We start from the raw sequence: 22,704 nt of genomic DNA on the forward strand, positions 1-22,704 counted from the left end.
TCCCCAGAACCCCTCCTCTGCATGCATGCATGTGCACACACACACACGCACACACAGAGTTTGCTGAGCCCTCATGCACCATGATGGGGAAGCCCCCCATTCAAGCTGCTGCTAGCACCAGGCTCCTGTTCCACCCCCCACCCCATTAACAGGTGCTCGGCATCCCTGCCACCCCGTGGCACAGCCCGTAGAACCATGCCCTACTCAGGTCACTCTGTCCCATACCCCACACCCTCAGCCCCCACCCTGCACCCTGCTGGGGTCCCCGCTCACCCACGCAAGCCCCGCCAGGTGACAGCTTGTACCCTCGGGCACACGCGCAGCGGTAGCTGCCGGGGATGTTGACGCAGTCGGCGTTCTGCTGGCAGGGGCCCGCCCCGACGGCACACTCGTTCCTGTCTGCGGAACACAGCCAACGGGGAGGAGTGCGGGGGGAGGCCTCCCTGCTGGAATCCAGCCCCACACCCTGCCCCAGGCTTCAGAGCGGGGACTCCCTCTGGGAGTGGCAGGAACCCAAAGGAGAGCGGTGATGTGGGATGGAGGCCCCTGGACAGGCATGAGCCCCATTCTACAGAAAGGGAAACTGAGGCTTATGGCGCTTAAATGACACGTCCGGAGCGCACGCGGTGGGGGAGCAGCCTCCCACCCAGGGCTGGGGAGGTCGGGCAGGTGGCACCTTCGCAGACCAGCAGCACGCCATCATAGTGGAAGCCGGCAGGGCACTCGCACCGGAAGCTCCCAATCTGGTTGATGCAAATGCCACCGGCACAGAGGGCAGGGATCTCCCCACATTCGTCGATGTCTGGGGGAGAGCGTCACCTGTCAGGGGCAGCCCAGCCCCAGGGAGCATCCAGAGGGGCCCTGAGCCAGGCTCCTCCTGGCTCACGCCTCCCCACACCCCCCCCACCCCGCACAGTCTGGCCACCTCCTCCCACCCCTGCAGCCCAGAACCAAGGATTCTGTGGTGGCCAAAATCCCTCTGCCACCAGAGAGAGAGCAGGATGCGGGACCAAGAGCAGGAGGTGCATGTGTCTCCCGGATGAAAACCCACCTGCTGCGGCCCAGCAAGGCTGCCTGTGCCTCCTGGGGGTCACAGCATGGACCAGCCTCGAAGGCACGCAGCTTGGTGAGGGAAGCCGATGCAAGAACCTGTACCATACAACCCCAGGGGTGTGAAATGCCCACAAGAGGGAATCCACAGGCACAGAAAGGAGAACCGCGGATGCCAGGGGCTGGGGGAGGACAAAACGGGGAGTGACCGCTCACGGGGAGGGTTTTGCTTTGTTTTGTTTTGTTTGGCTTGATGAAGATATTTGAACTTAGATCCTGGTGCTGGCTGCACCCCTCTGTGAAGACACGGGGAACCCCAGAACTGTACTTGAGCTGGGCCAAGTGTGAGATGTGTGAGTTAAATCCCACTGAAGCTGTTATGTATACAGTTGTCACTTAAACAGTGCAGGTTCAAACCACAAGGGGCCACTGATGCAGCAGTGTTTAGTTTTTATAGAAATGCAGTACTTTCCTCCTGCTTTTCTTAATAAGGTTTTTTGGACCCTAGCTTACTTTATTGTAGAAATGCAGCGTATTATACACACAACGTGCGAAATAAGCATTAATCTGCTATTTACCCCATCAGTAAGGCTTCCGGTCAGGCAGACTAATAGCTGAGTGATGGGGGAGTCAAGCAATACATATGGAGTTTTGACTGCACAGGCTTTGGTGCTCCTTCCCCTTGCGCTGCTCAAGGGTCAACTGTAGGAAAAGGGAACCCAGTGCCCATCCAGGGGGAACGGGCTCATGAAGGGGGACGGGTCCACCCACAGAATGCCACAAAGCAGGTCCAGAGGAGCCGCACGGCAGGCAGTAACCTGCCCAGGGCTCCACTACTCATGGCTGGCTGACAAAAGGTGAGTGGCTGACCACTATGTAGGGCATTCTAGAATGATAACATCTCACACTCCCCAGAAAACATTGCCATACATTTTCAGTGGGGACCACGATGTATACTGAAAAGCATGAAGAAGGATCTAGAAACCCCTGGGGGACATAAGGCATGGGAACTGTGGGAGTGTGAAGGGGACTTTGGTTTGACAACAGTCACTGCACCTGCCGTGTTCTTATTGTTTCAAATAAGGAGGACACCTCCATGGGGCGAAAATGGCTGGACATGGGTTCGTTAGTTCGACTCCGCACGGCTAAAATGTGGCATGTGGGGACTAGACTGTACAGAACCTTGTGTAGTCAGAACGGAAGTGTTCTGACCCTGCTACAACATGGATGAACCTTAGGGACATTGTGCTCGGTGACAGAAGCCAGACCCAGAAGGACGCATCCCGTAGGACCCCACTCCCAGGAAGTCCCCGGAGTTGTCCTGTCCCCAGAGACAGAGAGGAGATGGTGGGAGCCAGGGCTGGGGAGTCCGTGCTTCATGGGGACAGAGTCTGTTTGGGGAAATGGAAAGTTCTGGAGACACAGAGTGTGGGTAGTTGCATGACAATGTGTGCTTCACGTCCCTGAGCTGTGCACTAAACAATGGTTAAGATGGTAAATACCGTGTTGTGTGTGTTTTATCAGAATTTTAAAAAATGAGTAACAACTTGATAAAAATACTTTTTTTTCCCTCTCAAATAAAGGGCAGCGTTTGGCGACAGGACTCCTGGCCTGGTCTGGGGAGTTGGAAGTGCGGGAGCATGGGGTAAGCGTGCGCGGAAGGGAGAGGTCAGGGCTCTGGGGACAGAGAGACCTGGGGCTCTGGGCGGGGGGCCACGGTCACTCACCGAGGGGCTTCCCTGTGTGGATGTCAATGACGAAGCCGGGGGCCTGGTGTCCGCACAGGAGCTGGTAGTCCACTGGGCAAAGGAGAACGGGGCAGAGGATGTTGGAGCTGTAGGATCCCAGGGAGGACACCTCCTCTTCCTGATCTCCCCCCATTGCCTCCTCCAACCCCTGCAGCCCAGCCCACATCTGGCCTCCCGATAACTAGTCCCTCTCCCTCCCTGTGCCTTGACCGCACTGAAGGGGCAATGGGCAGCCGTCCACCTGGCAGTGTGATCTTCCAACACAGAGACGCAGAGAATGTGGCCTCGCTCATCTCTCCCCTGCACAAACACCACCACCCATGCCCCGCTGTCCTCCCCAGAATAGGTAGACTCTTCAGTTTGGACCTCAAGTCCTTCCCCTCTGGCCCTATGACTCCAGCAGTAACTCCTGCCCTCCCATCACACTGATTTCATTACACATCAGGAGATGCCCTACTCTGCCATGCCATCAGAACTTTGCACATACTGTTCCCTTTGCTGTTCCCTAGCAAAGCCCACTTCAGCCTTGAGGACTCAGGGCAGCCCACAGGGAAGGCTCCCTGGGGCTCCCTGCTCACCCACCATGCTGGCACCGGACAGCTGATGGCACTGTCCTTGGGCTCCCCTCCCCCCGCCCCCACCGGGGCAGCGCAGTGTCCCCTTGCCATCTCTCCCCGGGGGCCTGCCCTGGCTCCCACTCACTCTTCCATCTGCATCGTGATGAGAATGGACCCCTGGCTGGCGTGGACTCCTGCCTTGTCAGAATCTACCGGCAGCTCAGTTTCAGGTGCGTGAGATCCGGGTAGATACCCAAGTCCCAGCATCCAACTTAAGGGTGACCTTTGATCTGTCTTGACAATCTCCTGACCAGAGCTGGCGGTTTGCAGCTTCCCCCGCAGCCTGCACAAGCTTGGGTCTGCCCAATCTTGTTTCCTAGAACCCGGAACATGTGCACCTTCCCAGAAGTGCCCAGTAACCATCCCCTCTCCATCGCCCTGCCCTGGATGGACACTCACTGTCCCCCAAGTTTGTGTCCACCCAGAACCCCTGAGTGTGACTGTTTGGGGAAACAGTGTCCTTGCAGATGGAATCAAGATAAGATGAGGCCATCCTGGGGGTGGCTCAGTGGTTAAGCCTCTGCCTTCGGCTCAGGTCATGATCTCAGGGTCCTGGGATCGAGGCCCGCCTCAGGCTCTCTGCTCAGTGAGGAGCCTGCTTCCCCCTTTCTCCCTCTGCCTGCTTATGATCTCTCTCTCTCTCTGTCAAATAAATAAATAAAATAAAATAAAATTTAAAAAGATGTCATCATCCTGGATTACGGTGGGCCCAGAATGCAAAGCCTGGTGGCCTTATAAGGAAAGGAGAGACACACAGAGCCTCGGAGCTAAGAAGTCATGTGAGGGTGAAAGCAGAGATTGGGGACAGACACAAAGGATGCCCAGAGCCCCCCAGAAGCTGAAAGAAGCAAGGACAGATTCGAACCTAGGACATCTGGAGGGGGCATGGCCCCCTCCGACACCTGACACCTTGGCTTCTGACTTCCAGTCTTCAGAACTGGGAGAAAATGAATTCCTGGGTTTTTTAAGCCACAAAGTCTGTGGTCATTTGTTGCTGCAGCCCTAGGAAACCACCTGTCTTAGCCAGAGTGGGCTGCGGGGTGGTGGTGGCGGTGGTTGGGGGTGGGAGTTTGCCAAAGCAGCAGACATGTATTTCGGACAGTTCTGGAGGCTGGGAGTCCAAGAATTCGGAGTCTGGTGAGAGCCACCTCCTGGTTCATACTGGCTGTTTTCCCGCTCTGTCCTCATGTGGTGGAGATCACCTGCTTTCCCTGTCCGCTCATGCCATTCAGGAGGACTCCCCCTGCAGGACCTAATCCCCTCCCCCCAGGCCTCACCTTCTAACACCACCGCACTGGAGATCTGGGCTCAAACATATGAATTTGGGGGACACATTCAGCCCCCAGAACTAATACTTTAACCTCCTCATTGCCCACTTTCACTGCCCTCCTCTTTCGGCTCTTTCTGATACCTGGGCCGGCTGCCAGATCATTCCATTAGCTCTCGTTCCAGCTGCTAGTGTGGTTGGGGGCTCAGTGCTAGCTCCAGGCCTTTGCTCATGCTGTTCCCTGCCCGGAACCCCCTTCTTCATTACAACCAACATTTTAGCAGTCCTCACCAGAGCTTCCCTGAGTCTGCCCCTTCCCCTGCTCAAGGATCTTTACCACAAATATAGGCTTCGCTGACCCATTCTGAATTTCCCAAATGTGCAAAACAGAAGGAAGGATGCTTTGCTCACCCTAAGAGTGATGATTTCCATACACCAACTAGACATAACTGAAACTCTTCAGCCCTCATCAGAGTAATGTAGGATCAGGGCTAATCTGGGTGCCCTAAGCAGGGTGTGCCCCCTTAAATACTGCACTAACAAGGACCAAGCTGGAAAGAAGGTGGGGGAGGGTACTCACAGCTGGCAGGAGTGGGGCAGGCCTCACAGGGTCTGTTCCAGGCCTGGCCAATGTTGTATGAGCAGCAGCACATCTTCCGGGTAACGTTAAAGGCCAGCTCATTTCCACACGTGCCATTATAGTGCCGGAAGCAGATGCTCTTCCTCATGTCTGCAGTCGGGTTAGGAAGAGGGGTGTGGATGAAAGATAACTGAGCCAGAGGAAGAGACAGCCAGAGAGCTGAGAACTCATTAATGGATCCATTTGAAAATAACTGGCTTGATGTCTCTCCCCCAAGACACATGAGGTGTCATTTATAGTCGTTTTTTTTTTTTTTTAAGATTTTGTTTATTTGACAGAGAACACAAGTAGGCAGAGAGGCAGACAGAGAGAGAGGAAGGGAAGCAGGCTCCCTGCTGAGCAGAGAGCCCGATATGGGGCTCGATCCCAGGACCCTGGAATCATGACCCGAGGCGAAGGCAGAGGCTTTAACCCACTGAGCCACCCAGGCGCCCTATAGTCTAGTTTTTTTGGGGCAGTGCACAACCTGAACAACCATACATGGCAGCCCTGAGCCCCCAAGTCCTGCATCTTCTTCTCTGCTGCTGACCAGCCACTCATACACTCACCATCCATCTTTCTATTCCCCTAAACACACCTCTGTGCACTCTTTCAAAGCATGGAGACTCCGAGAAGTCCCTCCCACACCCAAGTGTTTTTCCCACAACTATATTGTCTCCCCAGTCATCATATTTTATACCCATGCAGTTGTTGCCACCATTGACTTGCAGGTACTCCGCCGGGCAGACACAGGTGTAGTTCCCCAGGGTGTTGTAGCAGGTCCCGGGGCCACAGATGTCCGAGTGTGCAGAGCATTCGTCGATGTCTGCAGGGGAGGGAGGGGAGCATCCGGGAGTTGTTTATATAACCCCACCCCAGATCTGGATCTGATGGAGCCACTTCATCATGGGCTTGAACTTGGTTTCAAGATTAGCTTAAAGGGTGCAGGCATCTTAGTGATATGGGGAGACCCAATATGGAAGTAAGTGGGGGGAAAAAAAAGTTTACTGAGATCTCACTTCAATTAAGCTAGTAAGAAAAAAATAACACCTGAGCCCATGAGTCAATTACATGATCACCAAGAATGGGGCAGCCGTGTGCTTCCTAATGAGAGGTGACAGGAAGCAAGCATCCCATGCATGCATCAAGTATTTTTGGAAAAAAAGGACTCTCAGTCTGATCAGTTTTCTAATCCAGGAGCAGCAGATTTTTCCAAAAAGCAGAGAGTAAACTTTTTTGTTTTGCAAGCCAAATAGCGGTCTCTGACACCCATTTACTCTGTGCCTGCGGTATGAGAAGAGCCACAGATAATAGGTAAAGAAATCAGCATGGCGGGGTGCCTGGGTGGCTCAGTTGGTTGAATGTCTGCCTTCGGCTCAGGTCCTGATCTAGGGTCCTGGGATCGAGCCCTGCATCGGGCTCTCTGCTCACTGAGGAGCCTGCTTTCCCCTCCGACCCCCTGCTAGTGCTCTCTCAAATAAAGAAATAAAATGGAAAGAAAGAAGGAAAGAAAGGGAGGGAGGGAGGGAAATCAGCATGCCTGCGTTCCAATAACACTCGATTTTTGAAACTTGAAATGCGAATTTCATGTACTTTTCACATACTGCAAAATACTATTCTTCTCTTGATTTTCTCCAACCATTTAAAAAATGTAAAAAGCATTCTTAGCTAGTAGGCTGTGCAAAAACAGGAGGTGGAAATATCAGCACGCTAGGAGCGGCGTCCTCAAAGAGGGCAGAGTGAGGAATGCCAGCTCCTGTTCCTCCACAAAATCTACTGAGCTGGCAAAAGCTGATGAAATCAACTTTTGCAGAACTCTGGAATCCAGGCGAAAACTCACAACCATGGAATGTGATGTGTAAGATGGCCTAAAGGATGCACAAGACAAAGGAGCGCCTGGCTGGGTCCGTGGGTAGAGCGGGTGACGCCTGATCTTGGGGTTGTGAGTTCAAGTCCCACATGGAGTGTAGAGATGACTTAAAAACAACAAAGTCTTTAAAAAAAATCCACAGAACAAAACCTGTTAGGGCTAATTAACAAGTGAGGTCAATATAATTGCGGCAGATAAGACCAACACACAAGTATCAGCCTTATTCCTGTATCATGTTAGTGAGAAATCGAAGAGGAAACTGGAAAATTCTGCTTCTAATCACGTCCAAAAAATTAAATACCTAGGAATAAGTTTCAACAGAAAGGTGCAAGAGTTGAACACTGAAAACTGCCAAAGATCACCACAAAAAGAAAAATTTTAAAAAGACCTATAGAGGGGCGCCTGGGTGGCTCATAGGGTTGAAGCCTCTGCCTTCGGCTCAGGTCATGATCCCAGGGCCTGGGATCGAGCCCAGCATCGGGCTCTCTGCTCAGCAGGAAGCCTGCTTCTCCCTCTCTCTCTCTCTCTGCCTGCCTCTCTGCCTGCTTGTGATCTCTGTCTGTCAAATAAATAAATAAAATCTTAAAAAAAAAAAAAAGACCTATAGAAATGGAAAGACCCTGTGTCCATGGGTCAGAAGATTTGACACTGTTGAAAGGGGAGTAGTTACCAAAGCAATCTCCAGTTTCAATGCAAGCCGTTCGAAATCCCAATGACTTTTGCAAGAATGGAAGAGCTGATCCTGAATTCATATGGAATTGCAGGGGATACCCAAAACCATCTTGAAGGAAAAATAAAGTTGGGAGGGCTCACACGTCCTAATTTTGAAACTTACAATGCTCCCGTAATCAGGACAGTGGGGCGCTGGCACAAGGGTAGACATATAAATCCACAGAATAGAATTGAGAGTCCAGAAATTAACCATATGTCATGTGATTTTCAACAGGGGAGCCAAGACCATTCAATGGGGGGGAAGATGAGTCTCTTTCACAAGCCATGTGGGGACAGTTGGAAATCACATGCAAAAGAAGGAAGTTGGATCCCTCCCTGACACCATATGCAAAAGTTAACTCCCAAGAAGTAGGGGTCCTAAATATAAGAGCTAAAATGATAAAACTCATAGAAAAAGGCATAACTGCAAGACATTGCCTGTATTTGGCAATGGATCCTAGATGATACCAAATGCACAGCTGTGGAAGAAAGGAAAAACCCAGATAAATAGGGCCTCATCAGAATTAAAGCCTGTTGCGCATCAAAGGACATCAAGAAAGTGAAAAGCCAACTACAGAATGGGAGAAACTATTTGCAAGTCAGAGGTCTGATAAGGATCTTTTTTTTTTTTTTAAGATTTTATTTATCTGAGAGAGAGAGAAAGAGAGAGCGTGCACACGAGCAGAGGGGAAGGCTAGAGGGAGAGGGAGAAGCAGGCTCCCTGCCCACTGCAGGACTCGAGCCCAGCCTCTAGTCTGGGATCATGACCTGAGCTGAAGATAGAGCCACCCAGGCTCCAGAATATATAAAGAGCTCTCACAATTCAACAACAAAAAGACAAACAACCCTATGTAAAAATGGGCAGAAGGCATGAACAGATACTACTCCAAAGATATATGAATGACTAATAAGCATATGAAAAGATGCTCATTAGTCATTAGTCATCAGGGGACTGCAGATCAAAACCACAATGAGATGCCACTTCACACCCCTTAGACAGTATAACTGAGCAACGGAAAATACCGGTGTTGATGAGGATGTGAAGAAACTGGGACCCTTGCACATTGCTGGTGAGCACGTAAAATGCTTAGCTACTGCAGAAAACAGTTTGGCAATTCCTCACCCAAAACAGAAGAGTCAACAGAATCACCATACAACCCAGCAATTCCAGAAGTGAGACCTACATTCGACAAGGACCAGCTACCGCTACAGAACATGCCCATGGCAAAATGAAGACGAGGGCTTCCTTGTTGGAGATAGAATGAAGAATTCTCACGAAGAATTTCAAGATGGCAATAGCCAAGCATTAAGCCAAGTGTGGGCCCTTCGGAGAACAGCGTTCTGTGCTACTGCACAAGTCCCATCCCTTGAGTCTGACTGCTGGGAAGGGCTGAGAGGACTGTAGCCCTCAAGCACACTGCTAGTCCTGCAAGGCTGCACATCCAAGGTCAACATTCAGGTTCAAGTCTGCTGGCCCTGTGATCTTTATTTTTTGATAGGACTTTTTAAGAAAATATATTTTATTTATTTGAGAGAGAGAGAAAGAGAATGAGTAGGGGGAGGGGCAGAGGAAGAGGGAGAGGGAGAAGCAAACTTCCTGCTGAGCAGGGAGCCTGATGCAGGACTCCATGCCAGGACCTTGAGATCATTACCCAAGCCGAAGGCAGACATTTAACTGACTGAGCGACCCAGGCAAGCTACCTGGGGCATTTCTCTTTCTCCCTTGATATCCTAAGGGACAGGGGAGGTAGAGAGGAATGAAGTATATTTCAAGTATCTGGGTTCTGATTCTTGAAGGTGTGACAGCTTCCACCTCCATGTACAATGGAAATCAGTGTGTGGATCTTAGATTTCTCTTTTCTTTCCCCATTTCCTTGAGTTTCTAAGCAGCACTGCTCTGAGAAAGAAGATACATATCCTGTCCTTGTGCACTGGTGTCGGTGTCTGGCTGCATGTAGGCGTTCAATCGATATTGTTGAAAGGGAGAGATAGAATGAATTGGTGGATGGGTGGACGGATGGGTGGATACACAGAGGGAAGGATGGATGAATAGGTAGATGGGTGGATGGACAGATGGATGGATGGATAGAGGGATGGATGGACGGATGGACGGATGAGTGTGGATGGATGGATGAAGGGATGGATGGATGGATGGATAGAGGGATGGATGGATGGATGATGGACGGGTGGGTGGGTGGATAGATAAAGGGATGGATGGGTGGGTGGATGGACAGATGGGTGGATGGATAGACAGACTTGGTATACTGTACTGGAAGAGCTCAGACTCAAGGACCAAGATGTTTGGGTTTCCCTCACTTACTAGCTAGTGCGTCTGGACAAGTCACTTATCTCCCTGAGCCTTAGTTTCTGCATCTGAAAAATGGGATCATAAGAGGAACATGGCCTCATGGGGCTGTTGTGGTGAATGAACAGATGACAACGGCAGAAGCTCGGTGCAGGGGTGACATGCACAGACTCTGGGTACCTGCTGGCTGTTACTACGATGCACTTAGCAAGCAGGAAGGAGGCAGGCAAAGCACTGCTTGAAGGAACAGTGTGGCTACTCCCTCTGCGTCTGTCCCTTCCCACTCCCAGCGCTGGGCCTCTGTCAGCTTTTGCCCCAAGGAGGGAGGGCATCGCTGCTATAGCAAAGCCAGGCTGTTTCTGAGTGTGTAGGAAGTCAGAGGGAGGCAGCAGAGCAGAGGGCAGCTAGAAGGATCCCAGGAAGCCTTCCCCGCCCTTCCGATGCCCCCTCACCCCGCCACCAGCAGCAAGGCAGGTGAGCTGGCCCCTAGGGGCATTTCAGGACCCAGCACCTGAGGACAAATGTGCAGCTAGGGAGGAAGGCTGGGGGTGGGGTGCATACTCACCCTCACAGGTGCGGGTGTCCCCATTGAGGTGGTAGCCAGGGGGGCATGTGCACCCAAAGCTGCCAAACGTGTTGCCACAGTTGCCCCCCTGGCACAGCCCAGACAGCTCCTGGCACTCGTCAATGTCTGTCAGGGAGTGAGGGAGCCGCGCTTGGAAGCTAAGCCCAAGCAGAGGCCTCTGGGGATGCCAATGCCCTGCCCTGGGCTCTCCGGGGGGGCCAAGGAGAGCCGACCTGCTTCTTCGAGAATACCTGAGAGCCGTTGGCTCTCTGGAGGGTTCAGGCCAGGGCTGATCTTGGAGGCTTCACCTCGACTGTTTTGGGCCAGTGTCACCCTGAATTCATCCCCTTTCTCTTCATTTCCTAGTCCATCCTCCCATCCATCCAAACTAACCATCCATCCATCCATCCATCCATCCATCCATCCATCCATCCTCCCATCCATCCAAACCAACCATCCATCCATCCATCCATCCATCACCTGGTTCCTCCTCTCCAATCTTATCACCCCCTGTACATAAAAGGATGGAGGGATGAGGGGCACCTGGCTGGCTGGTTGGTAGAGCATTGACTCTTGATCTCAGGGACATGAGTTCAAGCCCCACTTTGGACGTCGAGCTTACTTTAAAAAAAGAATGGTTGCATGCATGGAGGGATGGGTCACTGGGTAGGGGACCACTCGATAGGAAGATGGATGGATGCACAGAAAAAGTAGTGCCTGAAGAAGCAAGTAGGTCGATGACAAGATGAATGGATGGATGGATGGAATGGTGGGATGGGTGGGGGAAGGAGGAGTGGATGGATGGACGGTGGATGGACAATGGACGGGAGGATGGGCCCACAGACCAACAGGTGGAAGAAGGGGTGGATTAAAAAAAAAATCACCACAAACTAGAACAGTTTAGTATCACAGCCTGGCCTTCAGGCAGGAAGGGCTGGGGCCCCTATGGCTGTGCTTTGGTGAAGCTGGGGTGAGACGAAGGTCGATCAGTGGGTACGTGGGTGGATGGTCTGCCAGAAACTCACCTTCCAGGATGACGGTGATGGGGTTGGGCCGGAAGCCCTCGCCCCCTGGGCACAAGGTTCTGTACTCGGCTGCAAGGGAAACAGGTGCTTCTGAAGGGCAGAGCCCAGAGGGGGCAGGGGACTTGGGGTCCTGGAGGGCCCTGCACCCCGCTACTAAACCAATTACAACCCTTTACCTCCTCAGCCTTTTGCAGCCAAGAGACCCTAGCCCATCTGGGATGATGGGCTGTGTGTGTGTGTGTGTGTGTAAATATGTTCACATCTAACATGCGAACTGATGAACTGTGTGCTAGTAGCTGAGCATGGAGAGAGGAAATGTTTTCTGACCCAAAAGCAGACCAGTGCGACTGCAAATTTCCCCATTGAAAGAAAGACCATGGACATCACGGACACACAGACACACACACAGAGACATACACACACACCTGAACAGGTGGACGGGTGTGTGAACCTGAGGCCTTTGCACATGTTATTCCCACTGCATCGCACACCCTTCCCCCTGCTCTGCCTAGAAAACTCCTACTCATCCTTCAAAACCTCATTTAAGCCCCTTATCCTGGGAAGGCTTCCCTTACCCTCTTCCTCACCACGGCCATCACTGAGCCTCAAACAAACCCTTAGAATCACTCTACTTCCGCAGCCCAGGGACCACTGGTTTATGGGTGTGAGGCAGTGTGCAGGGCTGTGGCTCATCCTTCCCTGGGTCCCCAGCCCCTTGCACAGGACAGAGAGGAACTCCCATTGTTTGCTGCTGGACCGAGGAAACAAGTGAATGGAAACAGAAAACTTGCAAGAAGGAATGGCATTAAGAGAGGCACAGCCAATGAACTGTCAACGTGCTGTGCGACCCAGGACAGCCCCTCTCCCTCTCTGGTTCTCAGGGTCCCTCCCGTAGCAAAGGTGACGCCCTGAGTCCTGAGGCCTGCTCGCCTGTGTCCCCCCACTCAGGGACTCACTGGTGTTGGCCATCGGGCACAGTTCACAGGGGTTGCCCCAGGCCCATCCCAGGGAACAGCAGCAGGACGCACGGCTGACGCCAGCCCCGACCTCCACAGCGCAGGAGATGCCGCCGTCGCCCCGGTCGTGCGTGTCCAGGAAGCAGTTCCCGACTCGGGTGTCTGAACAGGCAGAAAGGGGCAGTTAGCGAGTGGTACGCCCAGCTCACCTGCCGTGAGAGCCCCAGGCGGAGCGGAGGCTTACTCACCCACACAGCCCACCCTGCTGGGGTTCAGCTCAAAATCCTGGGGGCAGTGGCAGAGGTAGCTTCCAGGGGTGTTGACACACAGGCCATTGATGCAGTTCACGGGGTCTGCGCACTCATTGACATCTGTGGAGTAGGGGGGCACCGTCAGCGGGGAGCCCTCCCTTGACCCCCTTCCCTCCTGCCTTCCTCCTGGGAAGCTGAAACCCTCAGTGTCGGATGTGGGGTTGTGGGGCGAGGCCGCGTCCTCCCCTGGGAAGAAAGCCTGAGGGGACAGCAGCCTGCGGGGGCTGCTCTGCCCTGTCCAACCCCATCTCCTCCCGGCTCTGTTCCACTTGGCATAGAGGTTTGCCCCTAGAAAGTTCCCTGTGCCCTGGCTTCCGTGCAGCTATCATACAAAGCCAACATTTATTTATTTATTTATTTTTTAAAAAGATTTTATTTATTTATTTGACAGAGAGAGATCACAAGTAGATGGAGAGGCAGGCAGAGAGAGAGAGAGGGAAGCAGGATCTCTGCTGAGCAGAGAACCCGATGTGGGACTCGATCCCAGGACCCTGAGATCATGACCTGAGCCGAAGGCAGCGGCTTAACCCACTGAGCCACCCAGGCGCCCACAAAGCCAACATTTAGAACATGTTTTCAAACCAGGGATTGGCAGACTCTTATCTGGGGGCCAAATCCGGCCCCCTGCCTGTTCATGTAAATAAAGTTTTATTGGCACACATCCATGCCCACTCATTTACATACTGCCTGTATCTGCCTCCAGGTACAAGGCCTCTGAGGAGCTGTGACAAGGACTGTATGGCTGGAAAGCCACGAATTTCCTAGCTAGTCCTTTGCTGGAAGAGTTTGCTGAGCCCCGTTTTAAGCGCAACAGTAAGAGACCATTCCGACGACTGCAGTGGAGGGAGCACACCTTTGTCCCTTCACTGCATTCATTCAGGAGATGAGAGATGACAGGTCAATGGGAACAGGAATCAGTGGGGGCAGTGAGCCCCCCCGCAGAACAGGACATTCGAGAAGGTCTGAGGGCAGGGGTCGGTGAGCCCAGCGCCCGCCCACACCTGCAGCCTGGTTGACCCCACACCTGTGCAGTTGCCCCCGCTTTGGTCCAGCTCATAGCCCCCACTGCAGGCACAGCGGAACATTCCAGGCAGGTTCTCGCAGCTCCCGAACATGCAGAGGTTCCCGAGAATGCACTCGTCCACATCTGTGGGGGCCCCAGGTCAGCCCGCCTCTCCCGGCAGCCTGCTCCTGGTGCCCTGCTCGCCGGGACCCGCCTGCTGCGTCCCCCAGCCCGGCAGCCCCAGGCCTCACCCTGGCAGGCACGGTGGTCCTCTGTGGGGCTGAAACCCATCTCGCACTCACAGCGGTACCCGCCTGGGGCATTGAGGCACTGCCCGTTCTCGCAGAGGTCCACGTCCTCAGCACACTCGTCCCTGTCTGCGGGACCCCGAGAGGCAGAGGGCTGGGGGCCAGCTGGCCGGGACCCACACAGGGTGGGCAGATGGCTCCAGTCAAACCCTCTGTGGTCACCCAGGGGCCCAGGGAGCAGGCAAACCGCTCTGGGAACTCGGACCCCAGCTCAGGGAGACGGGGGACTTGGTGATGCAGGACCCAGGTGGAAGGGTCTGGGGAAGGAAGCGAGTGTTCCTGTCCCCACATCCTGAAGGCTCCGTGCGTCCGGAGTCCAGGGGAGAAGACAGCGCTCTGTGATGCTGGGCCGGGTGTGTGGCCCCGTGGGCTGAATGCACGTCCTCTCCAGCACCCCAGCGTGTGGTGTGGGCGGTGGATCGGGGTGGGTCGGGAAGCCCGCTGACCACCGTGACCCCCTCGGAATCTAGTCCTCATGACTGTCCCTCTCGGGCCCCGTCCTGCTCTCACCTTCACAGGAGAAGCCGTCCCCACTGAAGCCAAGGCGGCAGACGCAACGGTAGGAGCCGGGAGCATTCAGACAGTCAGCTCTCGGGCTGCACCGGTGCTCCGGGAAGGAACACTCATCTAGGTCTGCACGACATGGAGCCCAGAGCCCGGAGCCCCGAAGTGTGTGCATTGGGGGGCTGCAGGGAGGCAGACCCTCCAATCTCGGCCCTGACCAGCCCCCACAGACACCCCCCTGCCCAGCCACCCCTGCCCTGTGCCCTTCTCCCCCCTGCCCCCGACCTACCTCTGCTGTTCTGCCCAGACCGCCTGGCCCCAGGCACTCACCGTGACATGCGAAGCCATCCCCCACCCAGCCTGGTTGACACCTGCAGCTGAAACTCCCAGGGACGTTGAAGCAGGAAGCGTGGCTGTCACAGCTGTGTCCCCCAAGCTCACACTCGTCCACGTCTGCGAGGAGAAGAAACTGGTCACGGGAGGATCAGGAGCAGGCGCAGGGCGGCAGGACACCTCCCGCCCCACAGCACCCCCACAAGGCCTGGGGCCTAGGGATAGGGCCTCAGGTGCAGAGTGGGAAGACAGTGCAGCAGCAGGGGAAAAGCAAGGACCCTCTTGGGGGAGGGCTGGCCCGGAAAGCCCTGCCCCCCACTCCAGTAGCTTCCACCTTCCCCCAGAGCCCAGAAGGAAACCCCAAAGCCTAAAAGGCATGACTCCCAGCAGCCCTGCAGTGGTTTGAAATAGCAGCAAGAGAGACTTAGCCTAGACCTTAAGAGTGACGGTCCTAACGCGTATGTCCTCATTCTAAAGCAGGATTCCTTCTAAACCAGTCTCCAGTCCGCAGCCAAGTCTGCAGTCTGCCTCGCCCTTCTACCCTCCGCAGCGTTCCCCCACCACCTACGTGAGCTACTGGGTACTAGTCATTTCTTTACACTCCCTGCACTGTTACTTGGGCGAATGGATTTTAAAAGCTAATTTTACATCAACCACAGTCTCTACAAAGTCATGGGCTTGATGCCGTTTTGTAACGTGAGACTCTTAACACGCGTTCAGATAACTGTGTAACTGTGTATTTCTGTCCTCCAAAAAGGTACATTCAAGTCCTGACTCCTGGAACCAATGAACTGGACCCTTATTCGGAAATGTAACAAGTTAGGATGGGGCCCTCCTGGACTGTGGAGACCCTTATCCGATGACTGGCATCCTTGTAAGAGGGAAATTTGGACCCAGACCCAGACAGAGCCCAGGTGAAGACAGACAGAGTGGAGTGACATATTTACGAGCCAAGAAACATCGAGGACTGGTGGCCACCACCAGAAGGCTGCAGAGGCGCAGGATAGATCCTCCCCTCAGACCCCCAGGAAGGAACCGACCCTGTGCACACACTGATTGCAGGTTTCTGGCCCCCGGGGACCGTTCTTGAGGGAGAATACACTTCCGCACTTGTGAGCCACCAGGCTGGGATGAAACCGTGACAGCAGCGCAAGGCGCCTGAACCAAGGACTGCTGAAATGTTGGAATGTTCGCACCCGTGTCGCTTAAGTCATCAGGCTGGCATTCCTTGGGGACACTGCCGGGGACACCTGGGACTGCAGAGCTGTGTGCAAGGGGAGCCCCGGAGGAACCTGACCTGGTCCTGTTTCTGCTTTAACACAAGACCCCACGCATGCAAATCTAGAAGAATGAGGTCTGGCTGTACTCAGCCCGGAGGGGAGGGGCAGACCCAAGGACCCCTGGCCGCCTACTCACCGGAGCAGCCCGTGGCCCCCTTCCTGATGACGTAACCGGGCTGGCAGTGGCAGACAAAGGAACCTTCTGTGTTCTCACAGTCCCCGTGGAGGCAAATGTGAGGGCTCAGATCACACTCGTTCACGTCTGTGGGATGACAGGAGAGGAAGCAGGTAAAAAGTGGAGAGGGTGCGTGAGCTTGGCTGCGTGGCCTGCCACATGGCCCCCCATGTTGAGGTTGTCCCTGTCCATCTCCAGGACTGGGGAGCTCCTTCCGGTTCCACCACCGGGCGACTAGGAATGTCCTGTCAACACGTGACACAGCGTATTCTGTGGCACGTATCCGGCATGTGTTCTCAAAAGGATTTTGTGGCTGAATACATTTAGAGCACACGGAGCTAAATGAAGTGAGCCAGGTTTTTCTGCTACAGGCCTTGTCTGAGCCTTTATGCCAGCGTGGATCTGTAAGAAGGGTATGGAGCTGTAAAAGAATTCCCTGCTTAATTTGATCCGAGGCGCAGAAGTGCTCCCTAAGACTCCTGCAATCAGAACCCCCAGCTGCACCCGGCCGGACTCGTCTCCTGGGGAGGGAGTTACACTCTTCCTTCCTGGAACGTTCCCACTCTGGCCCCAGCCCTGCCCTGACAGGGCAGACACCTGTTCCCCAGAGCCCGGCAGCCAGGACAGGACAATGACCACGGTCTGAGCAGCCCGGGGTCCCCAAGCTGGGCTCAGGGAGCAGTTCTGAGTGTCCTTCCCATCTTGCTCACTGTTACACCTAAGACGCCTCAGTGTGCAGTGATCTTAAAATGCAGCCCGGGAAGTGGGGTGTGAAGCTGTGCGTGTATCAGGTACCTGGGGAGGGGTTGGTGGACATGCTCAGAGCACAGGATTTGGGGCTCTGCTGCTCTGAATCAGATCCCACAGGCTCTGGCCCATCCCCCTTGCCCGCACGTGACAGGAAAGGGGCCCGACGTCTGCCTCGGCTGTGTGCTTCCCGGAAGACCTGGTACGTGCATTCAGACGCGGTCTTCTGCACCCCCAGGCCCAGCTCCTCACCAACGCATGTCCTCGCGTCCAGTGTCGCCACGAATCCTTCATAGCACAGGCAGAGGTGGCCCCCAGGCACATTGGTGCACTGGCCCCCATCGCAGATGTCCGGGGTCTCCGCACACTCATCCACGTCTGGGGGAGCAGGGAGGGCGGCTGGGCTGTAGTTGGGCAGGAATGGAGGGGAAACCCAAGGGACCCTGCCACAGGGTCAGTGGCCTGTCCCAGGTCTGGCTGGTTTCACCTGGGACGGCTTGGTTGGATCCCCCCTCCCACATACCTGCGCACGTCTTCCCGTCGGGCATCAGTGAGTAGCCCGGTCTGCAGCCACAGCGATAGCTGCCCTCCGTGTTGGTGCAGTGCGCCTCACAGCCACCATTCCCAGCGAGACATTCGTTTATGTCTGCGGGAGGCAGGGCAGAGGTGGAGGGGCGGGGCTAGGCTTGGGGCTGGCGGGCTACACCCTGCCCCGCCCACCCCCCTACCCGGTGTCTGGCAGGTGGGCGTGGTCTCACCCGAGCAGCCCTGGCCGTCAGGTGTGCTCTGGAAGCCAGCGTGGCAGGAGCACTGGAAGGCCCCAATGACGTTGACGCAGTGGCCATGGGGACACAGGCCGTCACTCAGGGAACACTCGTCAACATCTGTGGGGGAGAACGCGTTGCTCATGGGGCCAGGTGTGAGCGGATGGCCAACATGGACCCTTCTGCCATCTACAGGCCCCTGAGACACTCGGACACTCGTGTGCACCAGTGCTCTCACACACGCACAAACGCCCTCGCACAGAACACACTCTTCCTGAACAAACACACGCCCACACTGAAATACACACTCACATCCCTCTCCCCACTCACAAGGCTCACACATGCTCCCTATATGCACACACTCGCCCTCTGTACACGCACATCTGCACCCACGTGCTGGTTCACAGACGCTCACACACACACACACACACTCACATGCAAACACAATCACAGACACACACACATTCACACCATGTGCACTCCCAAACTCCCAGGTGTCTCACAAACACCTGTCACCCACACCTGCCTTTGAGTCAATGCACACCCAGCTGCACGCTCAGACCCCCACACAAACACACCCTTGGACCCCTTCACCTGCAAACACCTTCACCCAGGAGCAAACACATATCCACACTTAGACACACACTTCTCACAAGTTCACGCAGACCCACAAATAAACACAAATCACACACTCACTCTTGTGTAGACACCAATACACACCTCCACACGGACACACACAAGCTCTCCCATCTCACACCTCCACACGGACACACACAAGCTCTCCCATCTCACACCTCCACACGGACACACACAAGCTCTCCCATCTCACATGTGCAACCACTCACACTGACTGATGTACACGGACTCACACGTGCACACGTGGGTACGTCGTCAGACATGCACAAACATGCATTCCCACTACGACACTCACCCCACCGACGCCCGCACACCGGGGGCACGCTCACCCTCACAGGCGGGGCCCTGCGCCGTCAGCGCGTGTCCGGGGGGGCACAGACACATGAAGCTCCCGTCCGTGTTGACGCAGCTCCCGCCCCGGCACAGCAGCGGGTCCCGCACACACTCGTCCACGTCTGGGCATGCAGAAGGGAGAGCAGCTGTGAAGACCTGGACCGGGGCAGGGTGGGGCGGGGCTCATGGAAGCTGCCCCCCCACACACACACTCACACCCTGGCCCTGCCCAGGAGAGCCTGGAGGCTTGGGGCTCAAGTGACCCAGCAGAGCAGAGTTTAAGCTGAAAGGGGCAGGGGCAAGTCAGCCCAAGATGGAAGCTGGAATCCGCAGAAGAGTCAGGGCCATGAGGCTGACATTCCTGGAGTCACTGAAGGAGACCCTGAGAAGCCACCCTGTAGCACACGGTCTCCAGGCATCAGTGCGGGGAGCGGGCTGTGGCACCACCCTCCTCAAGCTCCAGTCTTGTGTTCCTCCTTCTACCCCTCAGGCCGACCCCAGGGCCTTGGCACCTGCTGTTCTCCCTTCAGGCCAATCTTCCAGCCCCTCTTCGCCACATTTAGTCCCACTCTCTCAGCCACAACCTCAGGCCCCCCAGAACGGGCCAGCCCTGGGGACCCCACCCCACCCCACCACATGGCCCCCTCAGGTGCTTCTCACAGTGGCCATTTTCCATGTGTCTGGGGATTCATTTGAGGACCATCGGTCTCCCCATCAGGTCATGAACTCTGAGAGACGGACTGCCTGCTACTGAGCGCTTAGTGGTTCTTCTCAATAGAGGCACATAGAATGTTCACGGAATAAATAAAAAAGGGAAGGAAGGAAAGGAGGAAGGGAGAGAGGGAATGAGGGAGGGAAAAAAGGAAAGAGGAGCTCCTCTCTCCGGGGCCTTCTCCTCTTCTCACATGACCCCTGCCCTGGGGGAACTCATCCAGACCTCGGTCCCTAGGCCTTAATTCTGCATGACAGACCCGAGGTCCGGCGGCCTTCAGGATGCCACCGCGTGGCACCCAGATTCGCCGGGTCTCGGACGGGTTGAGGCTTCTCCCCACACCTGCCCCTCCCCCCTCGTCCATCTGGCAGCGTACCCACCACCCCTCCCCTCAGCCCCAACACCCATTGGGCATCGCCCTGCCCAGGGCCACCCCGTGCAACAGCCCTGTGGTCACCTACCCACGCAGTTCTTTGCTAGCACCAAGCCACTCTCGTAGCCACGGAAACACTCGCACTCAAAGCTGCCCGGGGTGTTGACACAGGTGCCCCGGCCGCAGAGGTCAGGGGAGATGTGGCACTCGTCAATGTCTGCAGAGAGAGGGGCAGGGGACAGCCTCCACATCTGTAGATGCCGGGCGCTGAGTGGGAGCCTGAGCTGCCGAATGGAGCCCGGAGGTGCTCCCACCGGCAACTGCAGGGAGTTTCCTCCCTGGAGGTCCCCTCTGTCAGCTCCTCCTTTCACAGTCGGGGTCCCTAAGGGCCAGAGGGGCCAGCAACCTGCCCTGGGTCACGCCGCCAGCGGGCAGGCAGGACTAAAGGTGCCCACGGAAGGGGGTCCCGACTCCACGTCTGCTTTGAAGCCCCCATTCCGGCCGGTGTTCCCCACGGAGGCCAAGGGGGGCCCATACCTGTGCAGTTCCTTCCCTGAGCATCAAGGGCGAAGCCCCCCGCACAGGAGCACCGGAAGCTGCCCACGGTGTTCCTGCAGGCGCCATGCACGCAGAAGCTGGGGAACACCTTGCACTCGTTCACATCTGCGGTTGGGAGCAGAACATGCGGTCGGTCAAACACTTCCCTGGGTTTGCTCCAGAGGCTTTGCGGCAGGGGCTCTCCCCACAGACGCTCTGTGCTCCCCACAACGCACTTCCCACCTCCAGGCCTACGCCTGGGCTGTGCCCTCTCCCTGCCCTCAGGGCTCCGGGTGCTGCACACACCTTTATAGAAGGGCTGGCCTGACAGGAAGTCCCAGCTGGCGAAGCCCGGGCCCCGGGGACACAGGCTGGCAAATGCTGGGGACTCGGGCTCTGGGCACGCCTCGCACGCAGCCCCCCAGGCAGCCCCCACGGAGCAGCAGCAGACGTCCATCCGGTGTTTGCCAGGCAGGGCGGCCGCACACTCGTCCTCCTCCCAGTGTAGGAAACATGGCTCCAGGCGCATGTCTACACAGAGAGGGACAGTCACCGGGTCCCCCCTCCCCCGCCACCACACCACACCTACCACCACATGGGCCATGCGGTTGGTCCCCTCTGCAGAGTCTGTCTGACACACTCTCCCCAGTAGGAAACGTGCAAGGGGAGTGACTTCCTCTGGCGGTAACACTGTCCTAATGGTGTCATCCAACAGGGACATCATAATGGTAATAACTTGTCCTGCTAAGGGGCTTGCTATGTGCTGGATGCTGTCCTAAGCTCCCCAACCCACATAATCTTCAAAATAGCATCAAAATGAACCTATTATTGTCATGGCCATTTTACAAGCAAGAAAACTGAGGCACAGAGGGGTTAGGGGGCCTCCCTGAGGCCACACAGTGAGCAAAAGGCAGAGCCGCGTTCATACCAGGCCATCTGGCCCCAGAGCGTGTGCTTGGTCTGGAAGACTCCCTCCCAACCTGACAGCAGATAAGCCTCCCTGGAGACCAGACACAAGGGACTAAGCCAGGGGCCACTAACTTCATCCCTAGGTCAGCCACCTGTTTTTATAAATAAAGTTTTATTGACACACAGCCACATCGCTTTGCTTCCGCATTGCTGGGGGCTGCTTTTGCGTGATGCAACAGAGCTCAGCGGCTGCGGCAGAGACTGTGTGGCCCACGATACCAAAATAGTCACCCCTGGCCCTTTCCAGAAAAAAGTTTGCTGACCCCTGGTCTGGGACAATTTCTCTCTCTTTACAAAAGGAACACACATTTTAGGCAGGTCGATTTGAAGTTGAGACCCTGTTCTAGAACCTTGAGAACTTCTGGGAACCCTGTGACATGCACAGGGATCCTCCCCTATACCCAGTGCCCGGGTCCGGGGCTAACAGTCACATCCGAGCAGACGGGGCCCGAGTCGCAGCCTCCCCGTTCACCTGGTCCTGAACTCAGCCCACAGGGCCTGAAATGCAGTGGCTTTTTCCTCTTTACTCAGTTATTTCCTTTCCTTGGTTACATTTTGGAGCCGGTGGGAGACCCTCTGCCTGCCTAAAACTCAGCTCAGAAGGCAAGCAAATTTGAGAAGCCATCTACGAGAAGGCTCCTAACCAATGGCAGTAGGAAACCGACAGCAGGGAGAGAGCCTGTCTGCTGCCTGGGATGTGTTTTTGGCCAAAAAATGTCCACCTCAAGATGTTGGCCAAGAAACCCTCAGCCGGGGGGAAAACAGCTCCGATCTCTGTGCCTGAGGGGGAGCCATTCAGAAGGAATGTTGGAGCCCTGGATGCTAAGGGAGATTCCGGACACACTAAGGGTGCCTGGTGAGCAGACCCACCCTGAATCAAAATTCTTTGGTGACGAGAAAGAATGAATAAATTTGCACGCTACGTCACAAGACCTTAGCAGGTGCCGCGGGCCTTGTTAAAGTGCAGCAAAGCGAAAGGGTGAGCC

The 22,704-nt window shown here is 55.4% G+C and overlaps 1 protein-coding gene across 2 annotated transcripts in view; it reads right to left on the minus strand.

The window, feature by feature from the left end:
• The window catches only part of FBN3 (fibrillin 3), a 53,556-nt gene that overhangs the window by 16,881 nt on the left and 13,971 nt on the right, over nucleotides 1-22,704 (minus strand). For both annotated transcript variants that reach the window (XM_047704754.1, XM_047704745.1), the window contains 21 exons: nucleotides 21,056-21,280; nucleotides 20,750-20,875; nucleotides 20,301-20,429; nucleotides 19,124-19,249; nucleotides 18,153-18,278; nucleotides 17,918-18,040; nucleotides 17,647-17,772; nucleotides 16,609-16,734; nucleotides 15,190-15,312; nucleotides 14,866-14,988; nucleotides 14,299-14,424; nucleotides 14,069-14,191; nucleotides 12,982-13,104; nucleotides 12,734-12,895; nucleotides 11,778-11,846; nucleotides 10,753-10,878; nucleotides 6,002-6,127; nucleotides 5,263-5,412; nucleotides 2,778-2,849; nucleotides 677-802; nucleotides 274-399 (listed from right to left, as the gene is read on the minus strand). In XM_047704754.1, the coding sequence (XP_047560710.1) occupies nucleotides 274-399; nucleotides 677-802; nucleotides 2,778-2,849; nucleotides 5,263-5,412; nucleotides 6,002-6,127; nucleotides 10,753-10,878; nucleotides 11,778-11,846; nucleotides 12,734-12,895; nucleotides 12,982-13,104; nucleotides 14,069-14,191; nucleotides 14,299-14,424; nucleotides 14,866-14,988; nucleotides 15,190-15,312; nucleotides 16,609-16,734; nucleotides 17,647-17,772; nucleotides 17,918-18,040; nucleotides 18,153-18,278; nucleotides 19,124-19,249; nucleotides 20,301-20,429; nucleotides 20,750-20,875; nucleotides 21,056-21,280 (2,682 nt within the window). The remainder of the gene's footprint in view (nucleotides 1-273; nucleotides 400-676; nucleotides 803-2,777; nucleotides 2,850-5,262; nucleotides 5,413-6,001; nucleotides 6,128-10,752; nucleotides 10,879-11,777; nucleotides 11,847-12,733; nucleotides 12,896-12,981; nucleotides 13,105-14,068; nucleotides 14,192-14,298; nucleotides 14,425-14,865; nucleotides 14,989-15,189; nucleotides 15,313-16,608; nucleotides 16,735-17,646; nucleotides 17,773-17,917; nucleotides 18,041-18,152; nucleotides 18,279-19,123; nucleotides 19,250-20,300; nucleotides 20,430-20,749; nucleotides 20,876-21,055; nucleotides 21,281-22,704) is intronic.

This window comes from Lutra lutra, chromosome 1 (genome assembly GCF_902655055.1).
Source record: "Lutra lutra chromosome 1, mLutLut1.2, whole genome shotgun sequence".
Classification (NCBI taxonomy): Eukaryota; Metazoa; Chordata; class Mammalia; order Carnivora; family Mustelidae; genus Lutra; species Lutra lutra.